Source organism: Dermacentor albipictus, chromosome 3, assembly GCF_038994185.2.
Source record: "Dermacentor albipictus isolate Rhodes 1998 colony chromosome 3, USDA_Dalb.pri_finalv2, whole genome shotgun sequence".
Classification (NCBI taxonomy): Eukaryota; Metazoa; Arthropoda; class Arachnida; order Ixodida; family Ixodidae; genus Dermacentor; species Dermacentor albipictus.
Genome location: NC_091823.1, coordinates 185579054 through 185601297, shown reverse-complemented (window position 1 = coordinate 185601297; position 22244 = coordinate 185579054). Strand labels below are relative to the sequence as shown.

Below are 22244 nucleotides of genomic sequence, written 5' to 3'. Positions count from 1 at the left end.
CGGGGCAAAAGCCTGGAGGCTTACGAAAAGGGTTCCACTTAAATTGAGGACGACTCAACGGGCTATGGAAAGAAAAATGATTGGTGTAACGTTAAGGGATAAGAAAAGGGCAGACCGGATGAGGGAACAAACGAGAGTTAAGGACATCTTAGTTGAAATCAAGAAAAAGAAATGGGCACGGGCCGAACATTTAATGAGGAGGGAAGATAACCGATGGTCAATAAGGGTTACGGACTGGATTCCAAGGGAAAGGAAGCGTAGCAGGGGGCGGCAGAAAGTTAGGAGGGCGGACGAGATTAAGAAGCTTGCAGGGACAACATGGCCACAATTAGTACATGGCCGGGCTAGTTGGAGAAGTATGGGAGAGGTTTTGTGCATGCTTCGAGCTTGCTTCTGTGTTTGATATGCAGCTTTTTTAGCCTTTCATTAAAAATGGGGTAGTTTTGGTTCTTTTGTCTCCCTCCTTTCTCTCCCTCCCTCTCTCTCTGTGTGTCATGTACATTTGGTTTGTGCACGATAGGCAGAGCGTCCTTTCGCACCACGTGCTTCAACACGTGCAAGCGGGTAGGACGTTAAATTTTCATAGCCTTTTAATAGTCGATAAAAGTGGCAATACTAATAGCTATTACTGGTTTTACTGTTTGGATAGGAAAGTGAGAGCGTTCGCGCGCGGTTAACACGTGCGAAAACGTGTCATACTTTAAGTCTCTGCGGCATTGATCGCTTTTCAAACATTGGGGATAATTATTCTGCGAAATATTAGGATTTAGATCCTGTGCGTATCGGTTTTTGCTAGGAGGAACCTGATCTGTAATATTATATTATTAACGTAATATAGTATTTGCCTTACAAAAAGCCGTGCAATGCATGGCAAGAAAGCCAAGAAAACGAACAGTTTGCGGGAGGCCCCTCAAGGTAGATGAGGGGACGGATGAGAATGGAGAGGGAATCGAGTCAATCGGCACACACTGTAATGTCGATGCCAGGCTGAAGAAAATGGAAGCTTTCCAAAAAGAACTCGTCAAGCAGGCTGAACAGCTCAGAAATGATCTAAATAGAAAGCGTGATGCGCGGAAGGTTATGAAAAAAAGACTTGACGCTGCCGAGGAAAAGTTGAAAGTTGAACAGGGCAGCCATTGTGAACGAGAATGGTCGTGACAATGGAACGCAGTCCTCCGACGTGACAGGAGGAGTGCCAGAAAAGTACGCGGAATGCGTGCAACCCATTAAGGAGTTAGCTGGAAAGAGTGGCACCTACCTTGAAGCCACCACGCGAAAAAAGGAGAAGCGCAGGGGTCAACGCCCCTTGTTGAGTCCAAATCACGCAAGAAAGCACAAAGGGAAGCAGGAATAGGCAGGAGAAAGTGAACTTGTGATTATCGCCGCCGACTCAAACCTGGCTAGGCGCTCAGAAGCAATTCTTGACAGGGTGAAAGGCGATAAAAGAGTGCTGCTAGGGTCATTTCCAGGGCGGACACTGGGTTTTGTTATGGAGCGTGCAAAACAAAAGCTCGCGGAAAATGCCTACGCGCGCAACCTTGTCATAGTAGCAGGTTGGGTAAATGACGACCTAAACAGGACATGGGGAGGACTAGCACAGCGTTTGGCGAAGGGAGGGGGCGACTTTCGCGAGCTGACCCCTCAGGAGCAGATCATGGTGTGCACGGTTCCGGAGGTACCTGTACGTGACAGTCACGTACGAAGAGCCGTAGTGGCGGCTAATGAGGCGGTAGTGAAAATGAGCCGAAGGACAGGCTTCGAGGTTGTCCAAGTAAACGGGGAAGTAAGAAGGGGGCGTGGTTTTTAACGATACGGGATACACTTCAATTACAGACTTGCATGCGAAGTGCACTCAGATCTTGATGGTCGCGCTCTTGCTTTTTTAAGGGGCCAAAGGGGGTTCAGGAGGCCACAGTAGGTAGTAATGAAGAAGGTCCCCTAAGGGAACCTGAGAATAGCATCGCTGTCAATAACAGAAAAAGGAGAAAAGCAAGAAAGTGAGCTCGCCATGCAATAGGCTACATAAATAAATATGCAGCGTGGCAGAAGAAAGAAAATGTGGGCGGAGATGAGGAGCAGTTAAATAGAGAAAAGATAGGGGTGTATGCTCTTACAGAAACGCACCTTAGAGATTCGGAGGAGCCCCCAGAGATTGAGAATTATGTTTTGGAAAGGTGCAACAGAACTAAGTCTGAAAGAAAGGGAGGGGAAGTCGGAATGCTCGTCCATCAGGGAGCCAAATGGAAAAGAGTAAATTCGAAATGTCAAAAGCATCTTTGCTTCTGAGGTACAATAAGTGGGGAGAAAACCTGGCTGGGCGTTACGTATTTGTGGGCCGGAAATGATTGCCACAAAAGAATAAAAAGTTAGTGGAATGTATGCGTGCTGATGTTAGGGGTTTCGGGAATTATGCTGAAATTATCCTAATAGGTGAAATGGATGCCCACATACAAGATTTAGATGGCTATACCGAAAGCAACGGAAAGCCAATACTGCACCTTTGTGAGCAACATAATCTCGTTATCGTGAATACAGGCCCTAAGTGTGAAGGGCAGATCACGTGGGAAGTGGGAAATCGGCAATCCACCATTGATTACTGGCTGATAACCGAAATGATTCATGATAAGTTGAGAGAAATGGTCATTAAGTAGGGAGGGTATAAACAGCATAGGGAGTGACCATAAACGCGTCATTTTGAAAATGGGATATGTAGTTGGAAAAGAGAGAAAGGAGTGCAAAATGGCTAGTTAAAATTGGAATGCTGAGCAAGTAACAAATATAGCCACTAGAGTCGAGGAAGAACTTGGCAAATCGCCAAGAGTTGCAATAAAGTTAGCTTCTAAGTGTAATAACGACAGAAATACGGAATGGAAAAAAAGAAACCGAAAAGCTGGTGGAACAGGGACATACGAAAGGCGATCGCGGAACGACCGAAAGCATCACGAGAGGAGAGGCAGGCAAAGAAGCTGCTAGTGCCGCAGGATCAAGTAGCCGGTAAATGGGAAATATACCAGGAGTCTATGGTTCAAATACTAGTGCAAGAAAAAAATAAATGTGAACGTTGGTTGTCAGAAATACTTGAGAAAAAGGAGGCCGCAACTAAAATATTTTGGAACCAATATAATTATTACGCAGGAAGTCAACAATACAACATATCCTAAACGAGGTTGGAAACAATCTGAAAGGGAAGCGACATTAAATTACATCCGAAAAATAACAGCCGACTTTTTCCAAGGCAATGATGAGGTTGTACTTGAAGAAAAACGAGCATGAAAGAGAACCAGGAGGAAAAGGAGTTGGTGCTGACAAATTTCAACTGGAAGAAAGCCGAGGAGCCAATTCCTAAGCGCACCACCACAGGGGTAGACGAGGTTCCCGTTAGACTGAATAATGAACTAGGACCAAAAAGTAAGGCAGCTCTGGTGAAAATAGTGGAAAAAACTTTAAAGGATAGACGAATACCAGACAGTTGGCGACAAAGTAGAATTATTTTAATTTATAAAGGTGGGGGGGGGGGGATACAGAATTCACTCTTATAGAAGTTTGACCAGTATATCGGTAATATACATGCTAGCATTGTAGGCAATGAAATTAAAGCTGCAAGCATATGCAGAGACTAATGGCATTTAGGGAGAACTTCAGAATGGCTTCACAATAGGTAGGCGTCTCGATGACAACTTATTTGTTCTCACTCAGTGTATTGAGATATCAAAAGTAGAAAGTAGACCGTTATACGTGGCTTTTTTAGACATTACAGGAGCCTACGACAACGTAGACTGCAACATTTCATGGGAAATTCTGGAAGGTGAAGGCTTGGATGATCATTGTCCATAGCCTGTGAAAGATTTACCTAAAAAAATACATTTTGCGTTGAAGGGGAATGGTTCAGGAGCGAGAAGAAAGCTGATACCAATAAAAGACTGATAAAGGGGTGCCCTTTATCCCCGCTGCTGTTTATGATACATGGTGAGGATGGAAAGGGTGCTAGAAGGAAGTAATCTCTAGTTTAATCTCTCATACAAACAGGCGGGTACCGTAATAGAGCAGCAGCTTCCAGGTTTATTTTATGCGGACGAAACTGTGTTGCTAGCTAACAAGCAAAGTGATTTGCATCGTCCGGCTAATATCAACGGACAAGAAGGAAAGAATTTAGGTTTAAAATTTAATGTTAGAAAATCAGGCTTTATGGTATTCAATAAAAGCAGTGAAGAGAGAGTGGCAATACATGACCAGGAAATACCGCTGGTAAGGTAATATAAATACCTCGGTATATGGGTAAACGAAGGCAATCGATATATGGAAACACAGGAAAAACAATAAAAATAATGGGGAAGGGAAATGCAGCCATAATGAAGCACAGAGCGCTATGGGGATAGAATAGGTGCGAGGTGCTCCGGGGCATGGGGAAAGGTGTAATGTTTCCAGGTCCTAATTTTGGAAATGCGGTTGTTTGCTTTGAATCAGGATGATAGGAACCAAAGGTTACTGGGACGCCTCGCATTGGGCGCTCACGGAAAGTCAACAAATTTATTTATTTATTTATTTATTTACCCTCAGGGCCTTTCGGCATTAGAGAGGGGAGTGGGTTATACAACAAATAAGGAGGAAATAAATCATGAGCTTATACACAATATTTGCTAATTATACAATGTTAGCTATAAGTATGAAAAATGCAGTAATAGAACTTGACATATAAAAGTAACATTAAACAAGAAAAAGGAAAACATCAGCTATAAACACCAGCTGTTAGCTATACGTATGAAAAATGCAGTAATAGAACTTGACATATAAAAGTAACATTAAACAAGAAAAAGGAAAACACCAGGAGCAGTTCGTACAAATGTTTGCTATTGTATATTGTTAGCTAGTGCTTTTCGAAAATGATCATTGTTATTAATGGAAACAATGTCAGAAGGAAGTTCATTCCAATCTTTCGACGTACGTGGCAAAAATTAGTGTAAAAAGTGTGTCGTGTTACATGTACCAATTCTAACTTTATGATGATGATCTGTACGGTGAGATAAGTAGTATGGTAGCGATATGAATTTTGGGTGAAGTGTAGGGTGGTGATACAGCTTATGCAAAAATGAAAGGCGGGAAATTTTTCGACGTGTTGCTAGTGGTTGAAGACCCAGATTCGATTTCATTGAAGAAACACTCGCACCATGGTAGTAATTCCATAGAATAAAACGAGTGGCGTTGTTTTGGATGAGTTCAAGGGAATGTATTAGGTTTTCGTGGTAAGGGTCCCATATAGCTGCAGCGTACTCTAATTTTGGCCGTAACAGGGTTTTATAAAGTAGTAATTTTAAAGGAGTGGGAGCATGAGAAAAGTTACGGCGTAAGTATCCCATCAAGCGGTTAGCTTGATTAATTATGTATTCGACGTGATGATTCCATGTTAATTTAGATGTTATATGTAGGCCTAAATACTTATATGAGTTAGTAGATTCTAAAGCAACATTATTCAAGTAGTACACAGGCAGATTATCGTTAGATCTGGATACTCTCAGAAATTTGCATTTGTTAATGTTGAGTTCCATTCGCCACAATCGGCACCATTTGCTGACGTTATTGAGATCGGCCTGAAGCAGGGAGATGTCGTGTTCGTTAGTTATTTCTCTAAGGATTACACAGTCATCTGCAAATAAATGTATGTCAGAGGTTATTGCTGAAGGTAAGTCATTAATGTAGATAAGGAATAATAAAGGTCCCAGGACGGAACCTTGGGGCACACCGGACTGAACGTCGCTATGAGGTGAGTCATGGCCATTAGCTGTTACGAACTGAGAACGGTTAGCGAGAAATGACTCAATCCATTTGAGAACGTTATGATCGAGGTTTAATTTGCTTAGTTTATAAAGTAAAAGTTTATGACACACTTTGTCGAAGGCTTTCGAAAAATCTAAAAAGATGCAATCGGCAAGAGAAGAACAGTCAAGTATTTGGTGTAGTTTGTGAGTAAATGTTAATAATTGTGATTCACATGAGAATGATTTTCGAAAACCATGTTGTGATGACGAAAAAAATGAATCAGATTCAAGAAAATCCGCAATTTTAGTAAAAATAACGTGTTCTAGCAGTTTGCAGCAGGTACTGGTTAATGATATCGGGCGATAATTTGTAGGTGATGTTTTGCTGCCAGATTTGTGCAAAGGAATTATTTTTCCTATTTTCCATTCTGATGGAACAGTAGATGTGTTGAGTGATTGTTGAAATATTTTGGTTAGTATAATGGAACTATAAGTGCAGGTGTTTTTCAGAAATTTAGCACTGATGTTATCAAAGCCGGGTGACGAATCCATCTTCAATGAGTCTATTAGTCGAATAACTCCGGGAACTTCAACAGTCACTGGAGGCATAGTTAAGAAGTTATAGTCATTCAAGATAGGTAGTTCAATATCAACTGTGCACGAGAAATTTTTAACAAAGTTATTATTCAGGAGAGTTGCGCATAGGTTTTTCGGCACAGGGTTACCAGAGCAAGTGTTAAGAGTGATAGAATCATCGGAAGGTGGATGTATGACACGCCAAAATTTTTTTACGTTAGTTATCAGCATAGATGGTAATGTGGTTGATAAGAATGTTTCTTTAGCGCATTTGAGTGCGGCTACATAGGTGTTAGATGCTAATGTGTAGGCTTTCCAACGTGAGTCAGTGGGTGATTGCGTCGCGGAACGATACAGTCGTCTTTTTTTTGTTGGATAGTCGTTTTAAATGATTATTGTACCAAGGCGCGCGCGGGTTGCATGTTATAGTACGGGTTGGGATGTGTTTATTGATTATGCGATTTACCTCTGCTGAAAACATGTTCCAGTTTGACTGCACACTACGATTTTCAAAATCACTCATGAATATGTTAAGAAATAGACTGAGTTCATTATTTATTGCTTCGAAGTTAGCTCTCTTGTAGTCTCTAATTATTTTTTTAGTCTTCGGAAGTTTCACAAACGCAGTATTAAAATGAATATTTAGCAATAAGTGGTCACTGATACCCGGTAAGTAATGGATGGTAGAGGCATAATCGGGACGATTGGTTAGGATCAAATCGAGAATGTTTGCGGAAGTGGATGTTAATCTCGTCGCTTGTGTGACTAATTGAGTTAATGAAAATGTAGTACAAATACCCAAGAAATCTTTTGAATCAGAAGAAGAAGATAATAAGTTAGGTATATCACTGTTCCAAACTATATTAGGAAAATTAAAGTCACCAAATAAGAAAAGAGGTGCAGAAGGAAACTTTGTCGTAATGGTACTAATGATATCATGCAATTCGTTGGTAAATGCGGGTGACGAGGAAGGTGGACGATAGCAAACGCCTAAAATTACCTTTTGATGGTTCAGAGTTGCTGTAGCCCACACTGATTCTAGATTGGTGCTGATGTGAATGGGTGACGATGGGATGCGTTTCGAAAGGGCAAGAAGTACGCCGCCACCACGGCGCTCTGCTCGGTCACAGCGGTATATCGTGAATTGTTTGCTATCATGAAACAGTTCTGAGTCTTAATAATAATAATAATATTTGGGGTTTTACGTGCCAAAACCACTTTCTGATTATGAGGCACGCCGTAGTGGAGGACTCCGGAAATTTTGACCACCTGGGGTTCTTTAACGTGCACCTAAATCTAAGCACACGGGTGTTTTCGCATTTCGCCCCCATCGAAATGCGGCCGCCGTGGCCGGGATTCGATCCCGCGACCTCGTGCTCAGCAGCCCAACACCATAGCCACTGAGCAACCACGGCGGGTGTTCTGAGTCTTGAATGTCATTTGAGAGCCATGTTTCAGTTAAAGCTATTATATGGGCTGAACACGTGCCAATTGCGGATGATAATGAGTCACGGTTTTTCAGAACACTTCTGATGTTAGTATAAAGGATGCTGACTTGATTATTTTGCGCATGCCCACTGCCCCTCACGTGTCCCTAGGTAGGAACGTGTTGCGAGGCAGCTGAAACATGGTTTAGGCCGACGTTGCGTCTTGGCATTTCCTGAATACTATTCGAGTTAGAGTGGTACATGTAGCATTTGTTGTTGAGTAGCAGTTTCTTGTGGCTGAGTTTAAACTGTGGCGAGTCTGGTTGTGATTTCGCAAACTCAATTAGTTTTTTACGGGCTAGTCGAGTTGCGGGTGAAAAGTCCTCATTAACTGCAATGTTGTTAGGTCTTAACTGCGCGCGTGATGAAAGTACCGATTCTTTCGCTTTGTAGTTAGTAAATTTAGCAATTATCGGGCGACATTTGTTAGCTTGGTAAGTGCCGAGCCGGTGGGCTCGCTGAATTGAACTACTGGGAAAAGATCCAAGAGCAGCGTTAAGTACTGAGGTTAGTTTTTCTTCTGTCTGTTGCCAGGTTTCTTTCGAGTCGGGAAGGCCATGAAATATTAAATTATCGCGACGAGACCTGTCCTCCAGATCATCCAGACGCGATAATAAGGAGCTGTTCTGAGCAGCAAGGCTATCTACGTTGTCTTGCATGCGTGTTAGGTTAGTGTCGAAACGGTCTAGGGATTTTGATTTTTCTTCTAAATCGTCAAGCCTTTTCTTGATACCTGCTAACTCAGTTTGTATGCTTTTCTGTCCGTTTTTAATGGCTTTCACATCTGAAACAAGTTCGGTTTGACACTTAGAAGACTGTAGTGAACGAGAGTGTACGTCCTTAAGCAGTTTAAACATGATCTTCATTTGGTCTGGGGGATCATCAGGTAAATCATCAAGTTCAGATAAGGCGACAGTACGTGTGTTAGGTCCAGGGTTAGATTCAATGTCTCCAGCGCATAACAATAAAATCGACATTGCGTAGCACTCGAGCAACGACTCGCACAACACCCGTGGGCACGGGAATACAATCAGGCAGAGTTCATCAGTTTTTTTAGTGTATAGCAAGAACCGTGTACGCACCTGCATCGCAAAAACGTGCCGATTAAGCGCAACGCTGCCAACGTTGGTCCCGTGCCCACTGAAGAGCGTGCCAGAGTGCCAGCTGTTTAAATTCTCAGGTAGAAGTGATGACGTTGACGATGGCGCTGGGTAGACTGGCGGGAGCTGTGCGACGGAAGTTGAAACCAGAAATGGGCCATCGGGGTAGGAGCCATGGTTGTAGTCGAAGCTCGGCAACGGTGAGGTAAGGCTGGTCCGGGATTCGGGAGCTGACGAGAGCCAAGCAAGGGCTAGCGATAACACCGCCTGCATCGCAAAAACGTGCCGATTAAGCACAACGCTGCCAACGTTGGTCCCGTGCCCACTCTGAAGCAAATGAAGCAATGCGGGGTGATATCGGTTGGACTTGTTTTGAAGTAAAGGAACCTCACAGTAAAATTGATTATGAAGAACTACTGAGGAATATGGTAGAAAGTATATGGGTGGGGAGAATGTTGAGGTATCTGTAAAGGAATAACATTGCGTCACAATGGACGAAAAGAGCTAGGAAGCTTACCAGCAAGTGCGCGGCCTGTAGCATGGCCTACACAGGAACAAAGATGCGGCAAGCGAAAAGTATGAGAGGCTGAAATAATCTCATGGGTGGCGGCAGTGGAAAAGAATGCAGCCATGAGTAACTACTTAAGAGGGAAAAACGGAATCGGGAAAGAAACAATTTATGATAACTCAAAGGTAAGCTCATTACTTTTCGAAGCGAGATAGAACACGCAGCTATAAAGTGGAATATAAGAAGGAAGAAGAAGCATGTGCTTGCTGTGGTAACGCTAGGGAAACGATGGAGCATGTTTTATTAGAATGTGAATACGTCTGCCCAGCGGTCGATTTAGGCACCACTGGCCTCGTTGAAGCCCTTGAGCTCAGCGAGAGCAGGAGAAAAGAAGACGTTTCCGCAATAGAGATTAGTAAGAGGCGATTGGAAGGTTGGTGGAAGAAAAGTGGGGACACAACAAAAAAGGGAGATGTACAAAAGCAAAGTTTGCAATAGCGGGTCAGGAAATTTAGTTGGGGGTGTTCATAGTGATTTTTTTTCTTTTTTTAACCTAGGTTGGACATTAGGCAGTATAACAGCAAGAGCTTCGTGGCGAAACCCACCACCACCTTGCAAAGGGGACGCTCATAACATCCATCCGTCCGTTCATCCAACCTCGCTTACTATATTACACTGGACGACCATGTTCATTCATTCATTCATTCATTCATTCATTCATTCATTCATTCATTCATTCATTCATTCATTCATTCATTCATTCATTCATTCAAATAACTTTATTCAGTGCCCTGCGATTTGGTGGGGTGGGCCTGGACCCCACCTAGGTTTCAACCAACGGTTGTTGACCCTTGGCAGCTTCCTCGGCTCGCTGAACGACCCAGAGTTGGTGCTGCAGGTCCGAGCTGAGCAACGCAGACTCCCAGCACACGCGGAGGCTGTCGCAGTTAAAGGCTGCATCACCGTTACCCTGTATTACAGCCGTAGATTCCCATAGTGTATGATCCAGGGTGGCTCTATAGTTGCAATGTCTGCACTTGTCCGTTGGGTGTAAATTTGGGTGTATTAGGTGCATAATTGCTGGACACGGATAGGATCTGGTCTGTAAATGCAGCCATTCTACGACTGGTTTGTGCTTATTTTGGGTGTGGTGGCGGGAATGTACGCTTCTGGAATGTATGGTTTTGTAAAATTTCGTCAAATCTGGTCATTCGGTCTTCCCACTCCTATTCATCGGTAGTCGGTGAGGCGGGGTTTACCGAGGCTCGGTCCATACGTTCTCGAGCCATGCGGTGCGCCACCTTATTGCTACCGTCTCGTAGTGTGTGAGCGGGTGTCGAGATGAGATCGACACTTTTGTCTTTGTTATTAGCTCATTTTAGGAGTCGTAGTGCCTCTGGGGAGATTCGACCGTTGTCGAAGTTTCGTATGGCAGTCTGGGAATCATTGATGATTACACCCACTGGTGTTTGTGCTATGGCTAACACAATAGCTATTTCCTCTGCGGTTTCTGCATGTAGCGTGTTGACTGTAGCGCTCGTCGTGCATTTTCCCTCGTAATGTATCACCACTGCTGTGTAGGCGCGCTTGTGTCTGTACCTAGCTGCGTCTACAAATGTGGTATCCTTGCTGTTACCGAATCTCTTCTGTATATTGCGTGCTCTGCTTTCCCGTCTACCATGATGGGGGGTAGGATGCATATTCTAGGGCATTGGAGGGATGGTTATCCTTTCTCTGATGTGTCTTGGCATATCTACTTTGACGCCATGTTGGGTATGATACCTTATACCTAGGCGATCCAATATTTGCCAACCTGTTTTAGTTCTGGACAGGCATTGTACTATTCGTTGTGCCTCGATTAGCTCATCTAGTGAATTGTGGAGACCTAGCTGCAGTAGTCTATCGTTGCTAGTGGTGATGGAGAGTCCGATTGCACGCTTGTATATTTTTCCGATTAACCAGTCTAATTTGTATTTTTCTGACAATGTTTGTTGGAAATATTTACAACGCTCCAAGAACGGCCTTCTTCTTTATGACTCCTTGTGTATAAGCTTGTGAAACAAGCGATTGCTTTGTCGTGCCTGAATTCGGCTTTGAGAAAATCTTGTACGCACAAGGTCGAGCACAACTTCAGTTTGCAGATGTCACGGCTGGAAAGCTCGGGTTATTCCTCCAGTCTGTTCCTGGCCGTGATAGGTACGTTTTCAAAGAAGCTTAGCATGGGACCCACCGTAACCAAATAGACAAAACGGTAACAAAAAAAAGATTGTGATGATGCAATACATTCATGCAGTTTCGCACAACCTGCAGAGAGTAGGACGCAAGCATGAGGTGGACGTAGTTTTGCAGCCCCATCTTAGCTTCCGCAGTTGTGCTCTGTAATAGTGATCGGGGCGAAAAGGGCAAGAAATGCATGTGAGAAGAGACATGTAAACACAATTGTGACTTCTGAAAATGAGGTCGTTCGCCAGATTCCGCTCCACAGCGCTAAATTTTCATGATCATCAGCCTAGTTACGCCCACTGCAGCGCAAAGGCCTCTCCCATATTAAAGCGACATGGTTAGGGAGCTCGTGTCGCAGAAAAGCCGCTGCCATCGGGGTTGGCAGCGTTGGCCGTGAGCGAGAAATGGCGGAAGGCAATTCATAAATAAAAACAACTTGCAAGCTGGGCTGGCTGGGAATCGAACCAGGGTCTCCGGAGTATGAGACGGAGAAGCCAGCACTCAGCCATGACTTCGATGGTTCAGAGAGGGAAAAAAGCGCCTCTAGTGCATATGGTGTTGCCTTAGAAACTTGCCGTGGAAAGTAATGCTGCTGTGCATATCGGTAATTCATCATCAGCAGCAGCCTGGTTACGTCCACTGCAGGGCAAAGACCTCTTCCATACTTCTCCAACAACCCCGGTCATGTACTAATTGTGGCCATGTCGTCCCTGCAAACTTCTTCATCTAATGCGCCCACCTAACTTTCTGCCGCACCCTGCTACGCTTCCCTTCCCTTGGAGGCCAGTCCATAACCCTTAATGAGCATCGGTTATCTTGCCTCCTCATTACATGTCCTGCCCATGCCCATTTCTTTTTCTTGATTTCAACTAAGATGTCATTACCTCACGTTTGTTCCCTCCCCCAATCGGCTCTTTTCTTATGCCTTAACGTTACACCCATCATTCTTATTTCCATAGCTCGTTGCGTCGTCCTCAATTTAAGTAGAACCATTTTCGTAAGCATCCAGATTTCTGCCCCGTAGTTGAGTACTGGTAAGACACAGCTATTATACACTTTTCTCTTGAGGGATAATGGTAACCTGCTGTTTATGATCTGAGAATGCCTGTCAAACGCACCCCAGCCCAATCTTATTCTTCTGAGTATTTCCGACTTATGATCCCGATCCGCCGTCACTACCTGCCCTAAGCAGATATATTCCCTTACAAATTCTAGTGCCTCACTACCTATTGTAAATTGCAGTTTTCTTCCAAGACTGCTAAACATTACTTTAGTTTCCTGTAGATTAATTTTTAGACCCACTCCTCCGATTTGCCTCTCCAGGTCAGTGAGAATGCATTGCATTTGGTCCCCTGAGTCACTAAGCAGGACAATATCATCAGCAAATCGGAAGTTACTAAGGTAATCTCCCTTACCTTTAATCCCCAATTCCCAATCCAGGCCTTTGAATACTCCCTGTAAACACGCTGTGAATAGCATTGGAGATATCGTATCTCCCTGTCTCACGCCTTTCTTTATTGGAATTTTGTTGCTTTCTTTCCGGAGGACTACGGTGGCTGTGGAGCCGCTATTGATATCTTTCAATATTTTTACACACGGCTCGTCTACACCCAGATTCCGTAATGCCTCCATGACTGCTGAGGTTTCAAAAGAATCTAAGGCTTTCTCGTAATCAATGAAAGCTATACATAAGGGTTGGTAAAATTTTGCACATTTCTCGATCACCTGATTGATTTTGTGAATATGGTCTATTGTTGAGTAGTCTTTACGGAATCCTGCCTGGTCCTTTGCTTGACAGAAGTCTAAGGTGTTCCTGATTCTATTTGCGATTACCTTAGTAAATAGTTTGTAGGAAACTGACAGTACGCTGATCGGTCTATAATTTTTCAAGTCTTTGGCGTCCCCTTTCTCATAGATTAGGATTATGTTAGAGTTCTTCCAAGATTCCAGTACGCTCGAGGTCATGAGGCATTCCGTATACAGGGTGGCCAGTTTCTCTAGAACAATCTGCCCACCATCCTTCAACAAATCTGCTGTTACCTGATCCTCCCCAGCTGCTTTCCCCCTTTGCATAACTCCCAAGGCTTTCTTTACTTCTTCCAGCGTTACCTGTGGGATTTCGAATTCCTCTAGACTATTCTCTCTTCCATTGTCGTCGTGGATGCCACTGGTACTGTATAAATCTCTATATAACTCCTCAGCCACTTGAACTATCTCATCCATATTAGTTATAATATTGCCGGCTTTTTCTGTTAACGCATGCATGTGATTCTTGCCTATTCCTAGTTTCTTCTTCACTGCTTTTAGGCTTCCTCCGTTCCTGAGAGCATGTTCAATTCTACCCATATTATACTTCCTTATGTCAGCTGGCTTACGCTGATTGATTAACTTCGAAAGTTCTGCCAGTTCTATTCTAGTAGCAGGGTTAGAGGCTTTCATACATTGGCGTTTCTTCATCAGATCTTTCGACTCCTTCGATAGCTTACTGGTATCCTGTCTAACGGAGTTACCACCGACTTCTATTGCACACTCCTTAATGATGCCCACAAGATTGGCGTTCATTGCTTCAACACTAAGGTCCTCTTCCTGAGTATAGGCCGAATACGTTTTCTGTAGCTTGATCTGGAATTCCTCTATTTTCCCTGTTACCGCTAACTCATTGATCGGCTTCCTATGTGCCAGTTTCTTCCGTTCCCTCCTCAAGTCCAGGCTAATTCGAGTTCTTACCATCCTATGGTCGCTGCAGCGCACCTTGCATAGCATGTACACATATTTTATGATGCCAGGGTTAGTGCGGAGTATGAAGTCTATTTCATTTATAGTCTCGCAGTTCGGGCTCCTACACGTCCACTTTCGGCTATCCCGCTTACGGAAAAGGTATTCATTATCCGCATATTGTTCTGTTCAACTCTACTGATAACTTTCTGCTGCTATTCCTAGTGCCTATGCCATATTCGCCCACTGCCTTGTCTCCAGCCTGCTTCTTGCCTACCCTGTCATTGAAGTCGCCCATCAGTACATATTTTTTTTTCTTTACCCATCGCCGATTTCACGTCTTTATAAAACCTTTCGACTTCCTGGTCATCATGACTGGATGTAGGGGCCTAGACTTTTAGGACCTTCAATTTGTACCTCTTATTAAGTTTCACAACAAGACCTGCGACACTCTCGTTAATGCTATAGAATTGCTGTATGTTACCAGTTATATCCTTATTAATCAGGAATCTGACTCATCGTTCTCGCTTCTGCGCTAAGCCTCGGTAGCGCAGGACGTGCCCACTTTTTAACACTGTGTATGCTTCTTTTGTCCTCCTAACTTCACTGAGGCATATTATATCCGATTTACTGCCCTCTATTTTATCCAATAGGACTGCTAGACTCGCCTCACTAGATAACGTTCTAGCGTTAAACGTTGCCAGGTTCACATTCAAATGGCGGCCTGTTCGGACCCAGGTGTTGTTAGCACCCTCTCCTGCGTCACAAGTCTGGCCGCCCCCATGGTCATTTGATTCGCAGCCACTGGGGACTGAGGGTCCGGGTTTGATTGTTGTATTCACATGGGAGGTTGTGGCCGAGTACTGCGCGCGGGTGGCTAATCCTGCTCTGATGAGGGAGCGCGTTACTGGCTCTGGTCACAGGGATCAGGCCGCACTCCAGGCCTCTTTGTGCAATTTTATCAATGCGCGGCTTTTTGCGCGGCACCGGGATTCGAACAACGGTCCACTTGCACCTGAGGCGGATACTCTACCTCCACGCCACCGCTTCACCGCAATAAATTTTACATTGAGCCACCGGATCGATGTTTATATGACCGACTCATGGCGCACTCAGCGTCTTTATATGCTGTTGCGGGTTGTGTGCACCTACCTGCACACGTTAAAGATTGCGGTTGCACCCTACTATTTATAAAGGCAGCTTTATTAAACAACTGTAATGCCAGACTGGCGAGAAAAATTATTGAAGCTGGCCAGATATACACACAATCTGCCACTTTTTTCAGTGTCCGGTCAGTTACCCTCAATGATAAAGAAGTTTGGTATATCTCCAGGTAAATAATTTGGTAAAATTGGTAAATCATCCAGCGTTACCATTTGTTTACAATTTTTACATGTGATTGTGCGTGAGCTTTGTATCTGCCTTTTGGCAGCGCATGTGCGGCCCTGCGCTTCCTGGAAAAGCTTTCAATAAACTGCAATTTTAAGTTTGCGCCTGTCATTTCCGCTCACTTTCTTCCTGCTACATTTCCGTTCAACGACACTACATAATCCACCTAATGGCCTAACAGTCTGTGTTTCACAACCTTTAGCTTCAAGCTACATAACACCTTCCTATGCAGGAGGCCCAGCAGCAGCTGGGCCACCACGTGCAGCACCTCCACCTGGCCGTCCACCACCTGGAATGGGTCGTCCCGGTGAGCAGCACGACCTAAGCCTGCATGAACATAATAAGCTTGCTTTGTTGGTCATTAGTGTAGCATTAAACATTTGGCCACCGTCCTTGTCCATTGAATGATGGGAAGCTCTTTATGCAGCAAAGAGTACTGTCTTCTATATCTGCATCAGTTGCAAAGGCAAATTTTAGAAATTTCACCGCATTTCAAAATGTCGAGATAATCTTTTCGCTTCCGTTTTAACAATCCTTACTGTAATCCCATACTATCTAAACAAAGAAGGCCTTACTTTCCAATTATACACGACGTTCACAGCAGGTGGTTTAACAGTAATTGGGCCACCACGTCCAGCAGCTCCATCTGGCCTTCTACCACCCCCGATTGGTAGTTCTTGTTCGCAGGATGCGAAGTTTTAATCTCAGCAGGACCAGATGTGCAATGAACACCAACTTACAATGTTGGTAATAGCATTCGCCTTGACCATGTCACCGCCCTTGTCAGCTCGACGACGCGCATCTATCTACACAGGCGGGAGCAATGTCTCGTATTTCCGCATCAGTAGTAAGGGATTTTTTAGAGAAATGCAAAGGAACCGCTTTCAAAATATTGCTACGGAACAATATGTGCGATCACGAAGAGGCGAGCAGTGTGAAGGCGACGACGACGATTTAGAAGCTAGCGCGGGCTGTTGCCTCTTGGCCGAGCGCAGCGTATTTTCTTGTAAATATACTTGTACATAGCTTTTCGTCTGCACCTTCCTACGTAACATATCTGGTGGAGGTGGACGTTCCCTGTACCTCGTCACGGAGCTTCGCGTGAGATCCGGCGTGAGATCGAGGCCGCCTATCCGGCTGCCTTCGACTCCAGTCCCGCCAACACATCTGCAGTCACGGTCTCACTGATCCAGGCAGTTGTCCGCCAATAGTTCGAAAACATGGGTCTTCACACCATCTCCTCGGCCCGTCGTCCTGATACCCGCCCGGCTTCTTCGATTCCGCCCCGTCCCGCATCTTCTTACCCACCACGTTTCCGCAACCCATCTGAATGGCGCACTGCTGACGACAAGCCCACTTGTTCCCACTGGCATCGAATCGGGCACATTTCTCGGCACTATCGCAGTCGCTGGAGTTCCCCGACCCGGTCTACTTATACTGCCTACTGTCGCCCCCCAGGTGGCCCTTCTCGTCCCTATGCCGCACGCTCCGATAACACCGCCGCTGATTCTCCTGCACCGAACCCCTCCTATTCTCGTTCGCCTTCGCCCCAACAACGACGATCTCACTCTCCCCAGCCCCGTCGCTCCTATTCGCCGTCTCCCTTTTGACGCTGCTCTCAGCCGGAAAACTAGACGATGCAGCACCTCGAGGTGACGCTGCATTGCTCCCTACGCCGCCAAATCCTCTACTGACGTTGCCCACTCATCTGAACCTTCTTGACGTGCAAGTCGATGGTGTTTCTGTGTCTGCACTCATAGACACTGGGCGCATTTGTCCGTAATGAGCACTGACCTTCGTAACCGGCTCAAGAAAATTATCACGCCCGCCACGACGCCTGTTGTCCGTGTCGCCGATGGCGGAACAGCCCCCGTAATTGGTATGTGTACCACCCGCGTCTCCTTTGCCGATCGCTCAACAATCGTGCTATTCACAGTCATCGCCCACTGTCCCCACGACATCATCCTCGGCTTAGACTTCCTCTCCGCTCATTCTGCTCTCATCGATTGTTCCGCCAGTACTCTCCGCCTTGACCTGCCTGTTCTGGATCCGGCTGAATCACACCCCAGTCGCCTCAGTTCCGTCGACTTCGTTCGCTTGCCACCTTCGGCACTGACCCACGTTGACCTAGTGTCTTCCCCACCAGTCCCCGACGGTCACTACATCACGGCTCCTGTGCAAGACGTCCTCCTTACACACGGGATCACAGTACCTCATACAGTTTTATCTATTACGGCGAATTGCGTCTGCCTGCCAGTGGTCAACTTCGGCTTGACGACACAAGTGCTGCCATGCGGGATGTCTCTGGCCCAGCTTTGCTCATTCGAGGATCACTCAGTAGCATCCATTGCGGGAGACGACACTTCATCAGATACTCCTCTACCATCGCAGTCGGCAAATCGTACCATTGCGTACTTACAGAAAATGATTGCGCCCGACTTTCCGTCCGAGCACGCTCGTGAACTCTACCGCGTTCTGTTTTCCTACCAGGATAATTTTGACTTAACGATCCTCCTTTGGCCCAAACTACAGCTGTCAAACATCGCATTACTACCGGCGATGCCCCTCCTATTCATCGCCGCCCGTATCGAGTGTCACCAGCTGAGCGTCAAGTTATACAAGAAGTTCGCAAAATGCTTGCCAAGAACATTCTTGGCCCATCATATAGTCCATGGGCGTCACCTGTTGTACTGGTCAAAAAGAAGGATGGCTCTTGGCGCTTTTGCGTGGACTATCGGCACCTTAACAGGGTTACCAAAAATGATCCCCTACCTCGGATTGATGACGCCCTTGACTGCCTCCATGGTGCTCGCTATTTCTCCTCTATCGAACTTCGCTCCGGCTACTGGCAGATTACCGTGGACGATCTCGACCGCGAGAAGACTGCTTTTGTAACACCCGACGGTCTTTATCAATTCAAAGTGATGCCGTTCGGTCTATGTAACGCTCCTGCCACTTTTGAACGCATGATGGACTCCCTTCTTCACGGTTTCAAATGGTCTACGTGCCTGTGCTACTTGCATGACGTTATCATATTCTCCCCAACGTTCGCTACGCACCTCGAGTGCCTCTCAGCAGTCCTGGACGTTTTTCGTCGAGCCGGTATGCAACTCAACGCATCGAAGTGCCAATTCGGCCGGCGTCAGATTACCGTCCTTGGACATCTTGTTGACCCGAATGGAGTGCAACTGGACCCAGGCAAGATCGATGCTGTTGCGCACTTCCCTGTACCGAAGTGTGTCAAGGATGTGCGCAGCTTCGTCGGCCTTTGTTCGTACTTCCGCCGTTTCGTGAGCAATTGCGCTGCCATAGCACGACCACTAACCGAGCTTTTGAAAAAAGACGCCCCTTTCCAGTGGGGCGATAACGAGGCTTCTGCATTCTCACATCTAATCGACATTCTCACAACGCCTCCCATTCTGGCCCATTTCTATCTTTCTGCGCCTACCGAAGTCCGTACTGATGCCAGCGGTCACGGAATTGGCGCAGTATTGGCACAACGCCAGCGTGGCCACGACCGTGTTATCGCTTACGCCAGCAGGCTCCTCTCACCCACGGAGCGTAACTATTCCATCGCTGAGCGTGAGTGTGTGACCCTAGTTTGGGCGGTTGCGAAATTCCGCCCATACTTATATGGCCGACCCTTTTCTGTTGTCAAAGACCATCACGCGCTTTGCTGGTTATGTTCACTGAAAGATCCTACAGGATGACTTTGTCGCTGGGCCTTACGCCTACAAGAATATTCGTATACTGTCACCTATAAATCTGGCCGACTACACAAGGACGCTGACTGCCTGTCTCGCTACCCGGTCGACGAGCCTGACGACGCTGACAGTAGTAGCGCCAACGGCATTTTCTATGTGTCTGCCTTCGCTAACATCACCGATGAGCAGTACCGAGACCTATCGCTGCGAGCAGTTATCGAGCGTCTGCGCTCAACACCTACCGACGTATCCGTTCGCCGATATGTCCTCCAGGGTGGCATTCTGCATCGAAGGAACTTCCTCCCTGACGGCTCTGATCTTTTCCTTGTCGTGCCAAAACAGCTACGACAGACTGTACTCTTTGAGATGCATGACGCACCCATTGCAGGACATCTTGGGGTAACCCGCACGTACGACCCCCGCGTCCGCCGCCGCTTCTATTGGCCGGGTCTCGCTCACTCCGTTCGACGCTATGTTGCTGCCTTTGATCCCTGCCAGCGCCGGAGAACACCTCAAGTGCTACCTGCCGGTCATCTCCAGCCGATCACCGTCCCTGTGGAACCGTTCTTTCGTGTTGGATTAGACCTGCTCGGTCCCTTTCCCACATCATCCTCTGGGAACTAATGGGTAGCCGTCGCGACTGATTACGCCACCCGATACGCCATCACTCGGGCTCTCCCTACCAGTTGCGCCACTGACGTCGCGGACTTTCTCTTGCCTGACATTATCCTGCTTCATGGCGCCCCGTGACAGCTGCTTACTGACCTTGGTCGAAACTTCCTTTCGAAAGTTATCGCTGACATTGTGCGTTCCTGCTCCATTCAACATAAGCTTACTACCTCATACCGTCCTGAAACCAATGGCCTGACAGAGCGGTTGAACCCTACTCTTACCGATATGCTGTCCAAACACGTTTCCAAAGACCACCATGACTGGGACATTGCCCTTCCTTACGTAACATTTGCATACAATTCTTCCCGGCACGACACCGCCAGATTTTCTCCATTTTATCTACTGTACGGTCGCGAACCTACCTTGCCCCTAGACACGGCACTTCCTCCTGCTGCGATCTCAACAAGCGAGTATGCGCGCGACGCCATCGCCCTCGCCGACCATGCACGCCAACTTGCCCGTGCTCGACTGACGGCCTCGCAAGCCACTCAGCAGTGTCATTAAAACGCCCGCCATCGCGACGTACAGTTTTTGCCTGGTGCGCTCGTGCTCCTGTCGTCGCCCTCCCGTCACGTCGGACTTTCAGAGAAGCTCCTTTAGCGATACAAAGGGCCCTACCATGTGCTGCGCCAGGTGACACCTGTGACTTACGAAATTTCTCCTGTGGGTTCAACCTCGTCCTCTCCTCTGGCATCAAGTGATGTCATGCATGTCAGTAGGCTCAAGGCCTACTGCACTGCTTCCGAGTCCAATCTTTAGTCGCTCCGGGACGGCGATTTTGCAGCCGGGGGTAGTGCTACGGAGCAATATGTGCGATCACGAAGAGGCGAGCAGTGTGAAGACGACGACGACGATTTAGAAGCTAGCGCGGGCTGCTGCCTCTTGGCCAAGCACAGCGTATTTTCTTGTTTATATACTTGTACCTGGCTTTTCGTCTGCGTCTTCCTACGTAACAATACGGTGATAATCCTTTCGTTTCGAGCAATCGCTGTCCTTATCTCGCACTCTATAAATCAAAAAGCCCTTCACCTTCAACCTACATACGGGCATCACATGCAGGAATCCAAGCAGCAGTAGGGCCACCACGCCCAGGACCTCCACCTGGACGTCCGCCGCCTGTACTGGATGGTCACGGTAAGCACGATGACATGCTTCTTTGTCAAGCTATCCACATCTGTACTGAAGATCAATATGCTGTGTTGGCCATTAGAAAACATTCACCATTTTGGTACCGCCTTTGTCAAATCAAGGATTCGAAGCTATGCACACAGAAACGAGCTGTGCCTAATAATACTTGCATCAAACGTAATTGCTTAGATTAAAGATTTACAAAGGCGCCGCTTTTCGAAATATCGCGGTAATCATTTCATTTGCGATTCAGCAACCATTGACCTTGTCTTACGCTATAGAAAGCAAAAGACGTCACCTTCAAACTTTATACGAGTTTCACATGCATGATGTCTACGAGCAGTTGCGCCGTCACGTCCACCATCTCCAAGGGGTTATACCACATGGGTTTGGTGGTCCTGGTATGCAGGACATGATGCTTAATTCTCAAGCAGACCAAGCAATGAGCATCACCGTTTAGTGCTGGTAATAATTGTGACAATTACCATGTCAACGCACTTGTCAATTCAACGATCGATGCTCATTCAGACGCTGGACTATTATCTCTTATTTATGCATCATCAAGGGCATTTTATTAAGAAATACGAAGGCATCGAATTTCAAAACATGAGAAGAATTGTTGCGCACTACTTCGAGCAATCACTGAAATTTCTCTCGCTATATAAATCAACAAAGCATTCACATTAAAAATATATGAGAGTTTCACATGCAGGAGGTCCAGTAGCAGTAGGGCCAGGACCTCCGCCTGGCCGCCCACTGCTTGGATTGGCTAGTCACGGTATGCAGGATGATATGCCCCATTGTCAAGCATACTTATATCTGCGCTGAACTACTTGTTGTCTGCGTGATAATAGTCAAATTGACGATGTTACCACCCTGATCAACTTAACGATGCGAAGCTATTTCATACGCGCGAGTAATGTTTCGTATTTCTGCATTAGCAATTAAAAAATCCTTTACCTTCAAACTACATAAGTGCTTCGCATGCA

General features: G+C 46.1%; 1 protein-coding gene across 49 annotated transcripts in view; it reads left to right on the top strand.

Moving 5' to 3' along the window:
• Positions 1 to 22244, top strand: part of LOC139057671 (collagen alpha-1(I) chain-like) — a 309476-nt gene that overhangs the window by 185190 nt on the left and 102042 nt on the right. For all 49 annotated transcript variants that reach the window (XM_070536341.1, XM_070536339.1, XM_070536338.1 and 46 more), the window contains exons 3-4: positions 15984 to 16058; positions 21187 to 21261. In XM_070536341.1, the coding sequence (XP_070392442.1) occupies positions 15984 to 16058; positions 21187 to 21261 (150 nt within the window). The remainder of the gene's footprint in view (positions 1 to 15983; positions 16059 to 21186; positions 21262 to 22244) is intronic.